Below are 14,182 nucleotides of genomic sequence, written 5' to 3'. Positions count from 1 at the left end.
ACTCATCCATTGTTGGTGGGAAGTAGAGAATATTTTTATTACTTGATAATTTTCTTGTTGTATGTAGTTTCATTTTAGTTAAGGTTATTATATTTTCTTTCTATTTGGATAACAATTGATGATAATTCTTATTGTTTATAGTTTTATGATGTTATATTTAGATCCTTGCCCATTTTATTAGTCAAAAAGGGGAAATGTTACAGAATTTCTGTTTATGTCACCAACCCATTATTCAATTGAAAAGAGTTGTAGTTCCCATTCAGCTGTCCAGAACGGATCAGCAATTGTTGGAGGACCCAAGAGTTGAAAGAGATCCTAAGGTAAGAGGTGGGGCCAGATATCTGTGAGCTACTGTCTTAATTTTCATTGATGTAGAAGGGCTCAGTCTTCTGCTGCAGGCAACCCTCCCTAGGTAGATGACCTTATACTCTGTAACAAAGCTACCTAATTATGAGCCTGTGAGCAAGTTAGACACTGAACCAGTAAACTGCATTCTTCCATTGTTTCTGCTCTACATTTCTTTCTGCTCTGATGTCCCTCAATGATATATTGTGAACTGGAACTGCAGACCAAATAAACGCTACCACCCCCACCATTTGCTTTTGGTCTAAGAGTATTTAATAGCAATGACAAAAAGAAGACTAGACAATAGTTAAATAGAAAGCTTTATCAATATCCTTAATGAGGACTACAACAAACAATAAAATATAAGTAGATGGAATCTAATAGTTCATTGAAAGATTGTCATTCTGAGTACTATAATTAAGATGGCCCTGAAAGGGTCTATAGAATCTAAACTATAACTATCAATTCTGTAATGTATATTTAAATACTATCAAGAAAATTATTTTTGAATACTCTTTCATTGAATAAATGAGAGTAATGACTTGTAACTTGATGCAAATCTTATACAATTGGAAAGTATGTTGTAATACTATCAGTTTATCTTAATTATATGTAGTCTATATACCAAGTAAAATAGTCAACATAAGGTATATTCACAAATAAAAAAAGAGGTGAGCCTGGAAGATTGTGAATCCCTTTTTGATCTGATAAATGAGTGGTAGCAGGTGTTTCAACAGATGCTGGTGATTCACCTTATGTCATTTTTTAATTTTTTTTTCTTTGCTGATGATTTCGAGTCCTTTTTTTCTTTTTTTTCTTTTTTTAAGGTTTGTTCTTACAGAGGACAGTAATTAAATAGTAGATTGTCATCATCATTAGGTTTTTATATTTTACTTTTCCCAATTATTCTTTAAAATATTTTCATTTTTTAAAATTATAATACAATTACCTCATTACTCCTGTTCTCATTACTCTCTCTAATTCCTCATTTGGGCCCACCTTGTTTTTGTTTTCTCTTAAGTTAATTCTTTTTTTTTCATTAATCTTTGATTTATGTGTGTGTGTGTGTGTGTGTGTGTGTGTGTGTGTGTGTGTATTGCTACATACCACCTGCTCAGTTCATATAAAATTAGCTGTTAAATGATATCAGGGCTGACCACAACCTAGCAAAGATCTACAAGCTGCTGTACCTTCCTTTAAAAGACTTGATTTTCAAACTATTTTTGATATTCCAAATGACAGATAAAAGTGTTGTAAACTTTAATTCCATGTGTGGTATATTTTGGAAACAGCCCCACATGTACTTGTCCTGCTGGGGCTTATTTTCAGGAAAGAATTATTGAATTCATTTATTCAAGGAACACACAGGTAGCAAGCTCATGTGCACACCTCACATTGCCTAGGCAGCCTCTACCATGGATCACAGCTAGAGCTAAGGTAAAACTACCATGTAAAGAAAGACAGGTTTTGGAAAAATGGAAATAGATGACACAATAACATGAGGACTGCTACACAAATGTTCACACATTGTGTGGAATCATCAGTGATTACTAATCAATATGGGGATGAATGAAAGAGACATGTTTCTACATGCTGCATTACAACAGCATGGTTACTTCTTATCTTTTTCCTTCTCCATTAACAAGAAGTTTGAGAAAAAGTCTTTTATTACCTGTTTGATTGGAAACGTGTCTCTCTGGACAAAACACACAAGAAAAACAGCAGATAGGTCGGTCTTTTTCTATAATTTTCCAGAAACCTGGAACACAACTCTGTGTACATATAGATTGAGGAGTCTAAGGACAAAACAAAAAACCTGGTCATAGGTTTGCACATCAGTCACAGGCTTAAGGTAATTTCAACCAAAGCAATTTAAACTGCATGAAGACTATGAAAGTTGTACATATTTATGAGGCACTGTGAGGTCTCCATATGGGAGTGTATAGTGTAGAGTTGAAGTTAGCACACTTCAAGATACTAAATGTTCAAAGTTTCTTTATGCTGAACAAACTGACTCACTTCTTCTAGCTTTTGTGAAATTTATATAACATCCATATAGTCTCTCCTGTGAAAAAGCAAGCCAAAACTCCTTCCTTGTATGAATTACAAATCAGTTGAACTATCAGACAGAAATCCAGTCACTCTTGCCTATCTACTTCTACTTTTAGTTTCCCAAGCTTGTAGTCACAACCATTCACTCTGGTTGACATGTCCCATGAAAGAGAGTTTGGCCATGGGTGGGTGATCACAGCTTCCCCTGACTTCATCACATGTTGATGTTCCAGAGATACTGAAATATGATTCATTACTGTGAGTTTTATCCTTGACTCACCACACTCAGAGTAATACCATGCTTTTTCTTTCAAACATTACTGACATAATCATTTAGTTTTTTTAAAACTAATTTACTTCTAAGTTAATTACATTAACCACTATACTTTTAACAAAACACCAGTTTGTTAATATTTCTGGAAATTGTGTGTGCAAGAAAATATTTCTATCTTTCCTTTAAATATGCTTCTTGTCATAAATTGGTCTCAGTTTCTGTCTCATAAATATCTACATATTAACAAGTATATGGGGCTGGAGAACTGACCCAGTCATTAAGAGTGCATATTACTCTTGCAGAAAAAACTGAGGTCAGCTCCCAGCACACAAATAAGGTAGTTTACAAACATTGGTTATAGAGATGATTTATATAAAAATTCATAATTTACATCTTCTTTAAAAGGACTATGGAAAAGTTTGAGTATGAATTGTGTTCAATGGAGAGATGCACTGAGCATCAACATGCATGTATAATAAAATGTGCATATGTATGCACATGATTGTGTGCATAAGTATACTCACGGAAATATACATACAATAGCCATGAACACTTATCTATTCATTCATTATAATATAAATAAGTACATACAAGTTCAAATTTAATTCAAACTAATTCTATCTACAAGAATTAGCTAACAATTTGTTCTTGCCTGTTTGTATATGGATATGCACATGTTCATGTATATGTATATGTATATATACATAAAAGTCAAATGAAAAAGATTGATTTATTTTTAAATTAAAGACATCAAATAGAACAAAAGAGATGGTTCAGTATTTATTGTGACTCCCACATAAGCATGCAGTCCTGAATTTGATCGTGTAGAATGGAAGTATAGAAAAGTCAGGTGCCAAACTGTATGCCTGTTATCCAATTATGGCAGTCATGGAGACAGAGACAGCCTGTGGCATGCTGGACAGTAAGGAAAGCTAACAGAAGGCAAGGAGTTGAGAAAGAGATCATGTTTATAATGAAATGGAGAACAATTGCAGATGGTATCCACTCTGACTCTGGCCTCAACTGGCACGTGCACTCACATGCATGAGCATTCACACACAAGTTCACAACAGAGCTAAAAACTTGTAATATAGGCAAAACATATATAGACCACCTCGAAAGGGGAAATAGATCAGATTGCCTGACAAAATTGGGAGCATGTGGATGGGGGAAGAAAAAAGGGTTCAAGGGGAAGAGGAGAAGAGGAGAGGGGGAGGAGAGCTTGAGGGAATGGGATAGTTGAGATGGAGGAAGGACAGAGATGAGAGCAAGGAAAGAGATATCTTGATTGAGGGAGCAACTATGGGGCTAGCAAGCAACCTGGCTCTAGAGAAATTCCCAGGAATCGACAAGGATGACACCAGCTAAGACCCTAAGCAGTAGAGGAGAGGGTGTCCAAACTGGCGTTGCCTTCTATTCAGATTGATGAATACCTTAAATATCACCAGAGAGCCTTCATCCAGTAACTGATGAAAAACAGAGGAGGAGACCGACAGTGGAACACTTGCCTGAGCTTTCAAAGTCCAGTTGAAGAGTGGGAGGAGTGAGAATATGAGAAAAGATGTCAAGACCACTGTGAGGACACCCACTGAAACAGTTTACCTGAGCTAGTTAGAGCTCACCAACTCTAGCTGGACAGGGAGGGAGCAAGCATAGGACCAATCTAGACTCTTTCCATGCTCTCATCTCTATCCTTCTTTCATGCCATCTATCCTGTTCCCCCAAGTTCTCCTCCCCTTCCCATTCTCTCCTCTTTCTCCTCTTGCACTGTCCCTTCACCCCTCACCCTTAAACAACAATGACTGTTGTATGGATGGGCAGACTGCAGGGCCACTGGCAGTGGCACTATGATTTACTCCTACTGCTTGCACTGGCTTTTTGGAACCTATTCTCTTTGGATGGATACCTTGCTCAGCCTGGGTATAGTAGGGAGGGCCTTGGACCTTACCAAAAACAATGAGTCTTACTCTTTCTGAGGAGTGCAAGAGTGTGGGGTGTAGGGATAGGTGAAGGAAATGGGAGGAGGGGAGGAAGTGGAATTGGGATTGGTATGTAGAATAAAAAGATAGTTTGTTTTCTTTTTCAAGAAATAAAATAAATTTTAAAAAAGATTTATTTGAAAATTTCAAAGAGATACCACACAATTCACAGAACTCTTTGTAGATGTTTTTCAGCATATTAAAGGTTGAAATTTTGTCAGACCTGATTGAAGTTTCTTGGCCATTTGATCATAACTTCATTGAGGAACAAGCCTTGATTTTGTGGACTCTTAGAGACAAACTCTCCTACTTTAACTAGAAATGTATAATGATTAGCGTGTACCACAAAATTTTGTATAACATATTTTTCCACATGATTCTTATTCTCATCAAAGCATATTTGTTCTCCATCAGTGCTCGTAAACTGAATTTTCCTCAGGAATGGATGAAGCTGGAGAGAGACATCATTTGGATAAGAGTGGTGCATAAAAGTTTCTCACTGATGGTTCCTAAGAACAATTCTAATTCTCTCTTCCTATTCTGGATTTCTTTTTGAAAAGGCTTCATTTGAATCATTGTCTCCCAAGTTTTTCCAGTGAGATAAACTTTGCTCCTCATGAAACTAAAGTATGAGTAGCTGAACATAAATAGAAATGGCATCTAAGTGGTTAAACATAGCATAGTTGGAAGCATGTTCTTAGTGGAACCAAGGCCCTGTGTCTCCAATTAGAAAATATACATGTTTTTGAGTGAAACTAATATAAAAATGTAAGCAACACTATGTATTTGGGTGGGCAGGCCTTAAGATATTTATCTTTTTTTATAGCACACAATGAACATATGTATGTACAGTTAGTTAAATTGATAGGAATACATGTAGATATACAGAGTATCTCGACCTTATAATATTATCAAGAGTTCACACAAAACTCCTAATTCATAAAAATGTATATTAAATATGCAACAGTTTTGTGCATCAGTTATGCTTTAGGAAATTGTAAAGAGACCCACTAACTTCCTCCGTTCTTCCTTGATTTAGTTTGAATCACATAATTTGCCTTTTAAATTTGGTATGAACCTTATTGGATGCAAATTAAAGTCCAAATATTCAGTGCTTTAATTAGAATTTTAAAAGATTTATTTTTAGATTAATTCATTTTAATTTTGTATGTAAGTTTCTTGTTGAAGGATAGAAGATGGTGCTGGATTCCCCATAAGCAGAGCCTCAGATAGCTGTAAGCTGCTTTGCAGATACTTGGAACTGAACCAGGATCTTCTAAAGAGCAGCGAGTATTCCTAACCACTGAGCAATCTCTGGCCCCTAGATATGTGTTCTTTTCATTTCTATGTACTGTCTACATGTATGCATATACACAAACTGCATATATGATTCCTACATGTTTCACATTTCTTAGAATGGAACTTATACTTAGTTCTGAGCCACCAGGTGTGTATGAACAACCAAACTCAGTTCCTCTGCAAGAGGATCAAGTGCTCCTAACTGCTGAGCCATCCCTCTATGTAATCATTTAATTACATATTTAAATTAATACAATGGGTTAATACTTCAATTCTGAGATTCCCTGTTGTGTTAACTAATTAGCAACTTGTGATATAAAGACCTGTTTTATAGTTATTTAGTTATATGTATAAGAGACATACTGACTTAACATCTGTGGAAGCCATGTTTACAAACTGTGTCAAAGTCTATGTCACATATTATTGTTATCCATAATAGCAAGAACTACATAATAGAGAAAACATTCAGAGTTAATTTTTTACTAAACTATCTTTGACTGAATAAGAAGTTTACTTGACTTGTTCAACAACCTTTTTGATGATAACGTATTTGAAGGTGAATGCTCAAAAGTATAAGTGAGTCCAAGTTTATAATACTGGTTTATAGAATTGATTTAAAACCCAAACATATTCACTTACCACTAATAGATAGAGATATGGCCTATGCTTGTGAGCAACATCTGTGTTCTAACCTTTAATAATGGAAGCACAGTCTTGAGTTTCATCTTTTTTAAGCCTTATTTAAGAGTTAATAAACTGGACCTTCACTAGCTGGCCAGCAGGCAAGTCTCCTGCAGGTCGACTGCTCCACTCACTGCATTGATCATACCCACAAGCTACAAGTCCCACTCTGCTACCTAACCCCTCCATCCCAAGTGACCTCATAAGCTCTCTAAGACTCTGACTGCAACTGCACAGAACAAACTGAGAGGTAAATAACCAACTCCCCAACTGGATATCCCAATCTTTAAGGATATCCAGCCCTGGGCCAAAACTCCAGGATCTTCCTCTATTTGCCTCCACTAAACTTACCTGTTTGAAGGCAAATATCCTGTACATAGGCTGCTCCAACCCCTGTCAATCAGACCCTGTAAGCTACAAGTCTTACTCCACTCCCATATCCCCCATCCCCAGAGACCTCAGTGGTCCCATGAGACACAGAAAGTGAACGCATAGAGCAGACCATGAGTGTTTCCCTAAGACACAGACAGCAACTGCAACAATCAGTCTAAGAGAGGATCCCTGAGACACATATACCAACTGCAAGGATTGTAGAAAGAGGCAAATACACTGCCACCACCAATTCAAGGAAGAGATGGATAGTTGCCAATGAAAAAATACATTTAACAACCTAAAAAACAACACGGTAATAGTAGAACCTAGTGGTCATACAACAAGAAGACCTGAACATCCTAACACAGAAGATGTAGAAGAAAACAACCTTAAATATAATTTTATGAAGATAATAACTTAAAGAGGAAATGAAAAATTTTCTTAAAGAAATGGAGGAAAAGACAAAAATTGGAAGAAATCAATAAATTTCTTAAAGAAACAAAAGAAACCCAAGAAAAACCATGCAGGTGAAGCAAACAGTTGAAACAGTTCAAGACTTGGAAACTGAAAAAGAGGCAATAAAGAAACACAAACCAAGGGAGTTCTGGAAACGGAAAATCTGGGTAAGAAACAGGAACTACAGTAGACATAAGAAGAACAGAGTTAAGCACAACTTCTTGGTTGCATATTTTCAGGTGGGCTCTGTTTGCTAGAGGCAAGCATGTCTCATTTAAGGAAGGCTTCCTGACTCAGCTTTAGCTGCAAAAACCTTGCAGCACTTTTAAGAGGCTCCACCACAAAACACTTAAATGGTGTTTATGAAGAGCTGACAGCATGTTCTTTGTGGTGGCAGGAACCTTAAAACTCCATAAAGTTGTGACAATAAACATAGCTCTGGCCTGTACCTCCAGCATGAAGCTAGACTCTCAGAAAGCTAAGGAATGGGGTAGATTCAGCTGTCAAAGACACAGCTTTAATCTTAGCCATATCACTTAGCAAATTAAAGACTCATGGTCAGAAAAAAAGAGATATACAGTAAAGATAGAATCAAAGATGAAGAAAACCTTTAAATGGTTTATAGTGTGGTTAAAAATGTGTAGGCTTGTGAGAGAAAAGAAAAAGAATCAAGTCGAGAGAGAGAGAGAGAGAGAGAGAGAGAGAGAGAGAGAGAGAGAGAGAGAGAGAGAGGTTGGGTATGGTGGCACATACCTTTAATCAAAGCACTTTGGAGGCAGAAGCAGGCAAATCTCTGTGAATTCAAGGACAGACTGATCTGCAGAGTGATTTCCAGGGCAGCCAAAGATTCACAGAGAAACCTTGTCTCAAAAAAACAAAAACAAAAACTAAAAATAAATGAAATATTGTTTAAAATAAAGCCACATAAAGATGGAAAATACAAAAAAAGTATAACCAACAGAATACAAGAGATGGAAGAAAGAATGTTAGGAGTTGAAGATACGATAGAGAAAATAGATTCATTGGTTAAAGAAAATGTTAAATCCAACAAATTCTTAACCCAAAACACCCCAGAAATCTAGGACACCATTAAAAGATCAAACCTAAGAATGTTAGTGTAGAAGAGAGGAATTCTAGCTCAAAAGCACAGAAAAAAATTCAACAAAATCATAGAAGAAAACCTTCACAACATGAAGTATGAAATGTGTATGAAGGTTCAAAGAGCCTACAGAACACCAAATAGACTGGACAAAAAAAGTCACCTCACCATATAATAATAAAAAATACTTAAATATAAGAATAAAGAAAGAATATTAAGAATTGTAAGGGGAAAAGGCCAAGTAACATATAAAGACAGACCTATCAGAATTACACACTTGACTTTTTAATTGAAATCCTGAAAGCAAGAAAATCCTGGACAGATGTGCTCCAGACACTAAGAGGTCTGTAGTGGGAGGAACAGGTCTGCTTTTCATCCTGGCCACCCAGCTAGCTTAACCCCCAAAATAATCATAGAAATTGTATTGAAGAAAACATGTTTTTGCGAACTAGAGAAAACATGCTTTTGTGAACTAGTCGTGGCCGTATGCTGCCTGTTGACCAGAATGTTAGGTGTTTTCCAACAGCCTGCAGTTGCTTCCCTGTCCTTTGCCTGAACCAGCAACTGCCCGTTTTGCCTTTGACATAACCAATCCTAGTAAATGCCCTTAAAATGCATTTGACAAACAACCCCTCCTTGAAAGTATGGTTTTTGCCTTTAAAAGCAGCCTGAAATAGCTAGTCGGGGCTTCCCTCCCTCGTCTGGCTGAGGAGCCCGTTTGCGCAAATGAGAATAAAATTCCTTTTGCTTTTGCATCAACCAGACTGGTGAGTGGTTCCTTGGGGCGACCCTCCTGAGGAGTTAGCATCTGAGAGTTGGGGTTTAACAGTATTAATTAAATCACTGCCTGGCCCATTAGCTCTAGCCTCTTACTGGTTAACTCACACATCTTGATGAACCCATTTCTATTAAATCTGTATATCACCACGTGACCGTGGCTTAGTGGCAAGATTCTAATGTACATCTGTCTCAGGCAGGAGATTTATGGCATCTGCCTGTCTGTCCTTCCCAGCATTCAGTTCGGTCTACTCCCACCTAAGTTCTGCCCTATCAAATGGCCAAAGCAGTTTCTTTATTTAACCAATGAAAGCAACATATAGGCAGAAGAACCTCTTACAGAGATCATGGTTGCATGCCCAGTCTACTGTATCCAACAAAATTTTGATTCATCATAGATGGAGAAACAAAATATTCCATGACAAAACCAGATTTAAACAATACATATCCATAAACCCAGCTTTTCAGAAAGTACTAGAAGGAAAACTCCAACCCAAAGAAGCTAGTTATACCCATGAAAACACAGGAAATAGATAACCTCATACCCTCAAACCCCACAGAAGGAAAACACAAATCATTACAAGAGAAAAATTACAGGAATCAACAACCGCTTGTCATTAATATCTCAGTATCAAAGGGCTCAATTCACTTATAAAAAAGCACAGGCTAATAGAATGGATACACAAACAGGATCCATTTTTCTGCTACATACAATGAACATACCTCATCCACAAAGACAGATAATTATTTAGAGTAAGGGCTGGGAAAAGATTTTCCAATCAAATGGACCTAAGATACAAGCAGGTATAGCTATCCTAATATGCAACAAAATAGACTCCAAATTAAAATCAATAAAAAGAGATGGAGGACACTTCATACTCATTGTCACAGGAAAAATGAATCAAGGTAAAGTCTCAGTTCTGAACATCTATGCTACAAGAGCACCCACACGTGTAAAATTAACATTATTAAAGCTTAATTCACACATCAAACCCCACATAGTAGTAGTAGGGGACTTCAACCCTCCACTCTCATCAGTGGACAGGTAAGTCAGACAGAAACTTAAGAGAAATAAGAGAACTAACAGATGTCATGACTCAAATGAACATAACAGACATCTACTGAACATTTCACCGAAACACATAAGAATATACCTTCTTTTCAGTACCTAAATTGACCATATACTCAGTAACAAAAAAAACCTCAATAGACACAAAAATTTGGAATAATCCCCTGTATCATACCGGATCATCATGACTTAAAATTAGAATTCAATAATGCTAATTGTAGAATGCTGACAAACTCATGTACATTGAGAAATACTAAATTTGATCACTTATGGGTCAAGAAACAAATAAAGAAATTAAAGGCTTCCTAGAATTCAATGATAATGATTGTACTGCATACCCAAACCAATGGGACACTATTAAAGCAATGCTAAGAGGAAATGCTCTGAGTGCCTACATAAAGAAAGTTGAAAAATCTCAGACTAGCAACTTAACAGCACACCTGAAAACTACAGAACAAAAAGAAACAGACTCACTAAGGAGGAGTAGATGACAGGAAATAATCAAATTGAGGGCTGAAATCAGTAAAATAGAAACAAAGAAAACAATATAAGTAATCAATGTAACAAAGGGCTGACTATTTGAGAATATCAGCAAGATAAACATCCTTATCCAAACTAATCAAAAGACAGAAAGAGAACATCTAAATTAACAAAATCATAAATGAAAAGGGAGACAAAACAACAAACATTGAGGAAATCCAGACAATCAATATGTTATACTTTGAAAACCTGTATTCTACAAAATTGGAAAATGTAAAAGAAATGGGCAATTTTCTGGATAAATATTATTTATCAAAATTAAATCAAGTGGAGCTGAACAATTTAAATAGACCTTTTACCTTTTAAGGAAATAGAAGCAGTTATCAAATTCTCTCAACCAAAACAACCCCAGAACGCAATGACTTCAGCACAGAATTCTTCCATAACTTCAAAGAAGAGCTAATACCTACACTCCTCAAATTGTTCCACATAATAGAGACAGAAGGATCATTGTCAAAATCTTTTTATGATATCACAATTACTCTGATACACAAACTATACAAAGACTCAACTAAGAGAGAGAATTACAGACCAATTGCCCTCATGAACTTTGATGCAAAATGTTCAATAAAATACTGGCAAAACAAATTCAAGAGTACATCATAAAAAATTCCTCCACGATGATTAAGTTGACGTTATCCCAGAGACGCAGGAATGGTTCAATAAGAGAAAAATCTATCAATATAATCCAATATATAATTAAACTGAAAAAGAAAAAAGATATGGTCATCTCATTAGAGACTGAATAAGCATTCAACAAAATCTAACACCCCTTCAAGGTCTTGGAGAAATGAGGGATTCAGGGAACATAACTAAATATAACAAAATAATATACAGCAAGCCAACATCTAACATCAAATTAAATGGAGAGAAACACAACGATATTCCACTAAAGTCAGGAACAAGACATGGCTGTCCACTTTCTCCGTATCTATTCAGCATAGCACTTGAAGGTCTCACAAGACCAATAAGGCAACAACAGGAGATCAGGGGCATATAAATTGGAAAGGAGGAAGTCAAACATTGGTTATTTGCAGATGACAAGATAGTATGCATAGGTGGCACCAATAATTTTATAAGGGTACTCCTATGGCTGATAAACACCTTCAGTAATGTGGCAGGATACAAGATCAACTCAAAAGAGTCAATAGCCCTCATGTATAGAAATGATAAAGGTGCTAAGAAAGAATCAGAGAAACATCACCATTTATAATAGCCACAAATAACCTAAAATATCTTGGAGTAACACTAAGCAAAGAAGTTAAAGATGTGTACAACAAGAAATATAAGTCTTTGAAGAAAGAAATTGAAGAAGATATCAGAAAATCGAAAGATCTCTCCTGCTTTTGAATAGGTAGGATTAAGACAATAAAATGACAATCCAACCAAAAGCAATTTACAGATTGAATATATTCACCAATAAAATCCCAACATAATTATTCACAGACTTCAAAAGAACAATGCTCAACTTCATATGGAAAAACAAAAAAACCCCAAACTACCAAAATAACCCTATATAATAAAGGAACTTCCAGAGGCATCACCATCCCTGACATCAAGCTCTATTGTAAAACTACAGTAATGAAAATAGCTTGCTTTTTACATAAAAAAAGACAGGCAGACCAATGGAATTGAATCAAAGACCCTGGTATCAATCCACACTATTATGAACACTTGATTTTTGACCAAGAAGCTAAAATTATACAATGGAAAAGAGAAAGCATTTTCAACAAAAGGTCTTGGCATAACTGTATGTCAACATGTAGAAGAATGCAAATAGATCCATCTCTATCTCCATGTACAAAACTTAAATCAAAATGGATTAAAGACCTCAATTCAAATATAGCCATACTGAATCTCATAGAAGAGAAATTGAGATGTAGCCTTAAATGCATGGGCACAAGATGCCACTTCCTAAATATAACTCCAGCAGCATAGACACTGAGAGCAACAATAAATTAATGGGACCTTCTGAAACTGAGAACTTTCTCGAAGGCAAAGGACAATATCAATAAGACAAAACTTCAGTTTACAGAATGGAAAAAGATCTTCACCAACCACACATCTGACATAGAACTGACCTCCAAAATATAAAGAATTCAAGAAACCAGACATCAAAATACCAAATAATCCGATTAAAAATGCAGTTCAGAACCACACAGAGAATTCTCAACAGAAGAATTTCAGATGACCAAAAGACACCAAAGAAACTAGTCAACACCCTTACCCATCAGTAAAATGCAAATTAAAAATTCTGAGATACCATCTTACACCAGTCAGAATGGCTAAGATCAATAACAGCAACGATAGCTTATGCTGGAGAGGATGTGGAGTAAAGGGAATACTCCATTGATAGTCAGAGTGCAAAGTCATTCAACCACTTTGGATATCAGTATGGTACTTGTTAAGAACATTGGGAATCAACCTACCTTAATACCCAGCAAAAGCACTCCTGGACATATACCCAAAGATGCTCAATTATATTACAAGTACATTTGCTTAACCATGCTTATAGTAACAATACTTGTAATATCCAGAACCTGAAAACAACCCAGATTCCCCTCAGCCAGAGAATTGATAAAGAAAATATGATACATTTACACAATGGAGTACTACTCAGTGGTAAAAAACAATGACATCTTGAAATTTGCATGCAAATGGATGGCAATAGAAAAAAAACATTCTGACTGAAATAACACAGACACAGAATGACGAGCACAGTATGTACTCACTCATAAATGAATATTAGATGTGAATCAAAGGATAACGAGCCATTAGTTCACCACCTCAGAGAATCTAGGTATCAATGAGAACCCTAAGAGAAACATACAAATACATATATTACATCCTCCTGGGACAGGGAAATAGACAAGATCTCCTGAGAAAATTAGAAGCTTGGGGTTGTGGGCAGAAGGGGGGTTAAAAAAGGAGGAGGAGAGGAGAATGGGAGGAGGAGAAGAACTTGAGGGAATGGGAAAGATGACATGGGGGAATGATAGAGAGGGAGAGCAATGAAATTGCTGTATTGATGGAGGGAACCATTATGGGACTATCAAGAAAGCTGGCAGCAGAGAAATTTTTAGGAGTCCACAATGGTGTCCCCACCTAAGACCCTAAGCAATAGTAAAGGGGGTGTCTGAACTGGCCTTCCCCAGTAATCAGATTGATTACTACCTTAATTGTCATCATAGAACCTTCATCCAGCAACTGATGGAAGCAGATGCAGAAATCCATAATGA

At 36.3% G+C, this 14,182-nt stretch overlaps 1 protein-coding gene across 1 annotated transcript in view; it reads right to left on the bottom strand.

The window, feature by feature from the left end:
* LOC125396960 (vomeronasal type-2 receptor 26-like) overlaps positions 1–14,182 on the bottom strand; it is a 74,465-nt gene that overhangs the window by 44,578 nt on the left and 15,705 nt on the right. The window contains exon 4 of the mRNA XM_087898018.1: positions 4,874–5,101. Coding sequence (XP_087754144.1) covers positions 4,874–5,101 — 228 coding nt within the window. The remainder of the gene's footprint in view (positions 1–4,873; positions 5,102–14,182) is intronic.

The sequence above is a fragment of the Myodes glareolus genome, chromosome 2 (genome assembly GCF_982192425.1).
Source record: "Myodes glareolus chromosome 2, mMyoGla1.1, whole genome shotgun sequence".
NCBI classification, from domain to species: domain Eukaryota; kingdom Metazoa; phylum Chordata; class Mammalia; order Rodentia; family Cricetidae; genus Myodes; species Myodes glareolus.
This window is presented reverse-complemented; position numbering and strand designations above follow the sequence as displayed.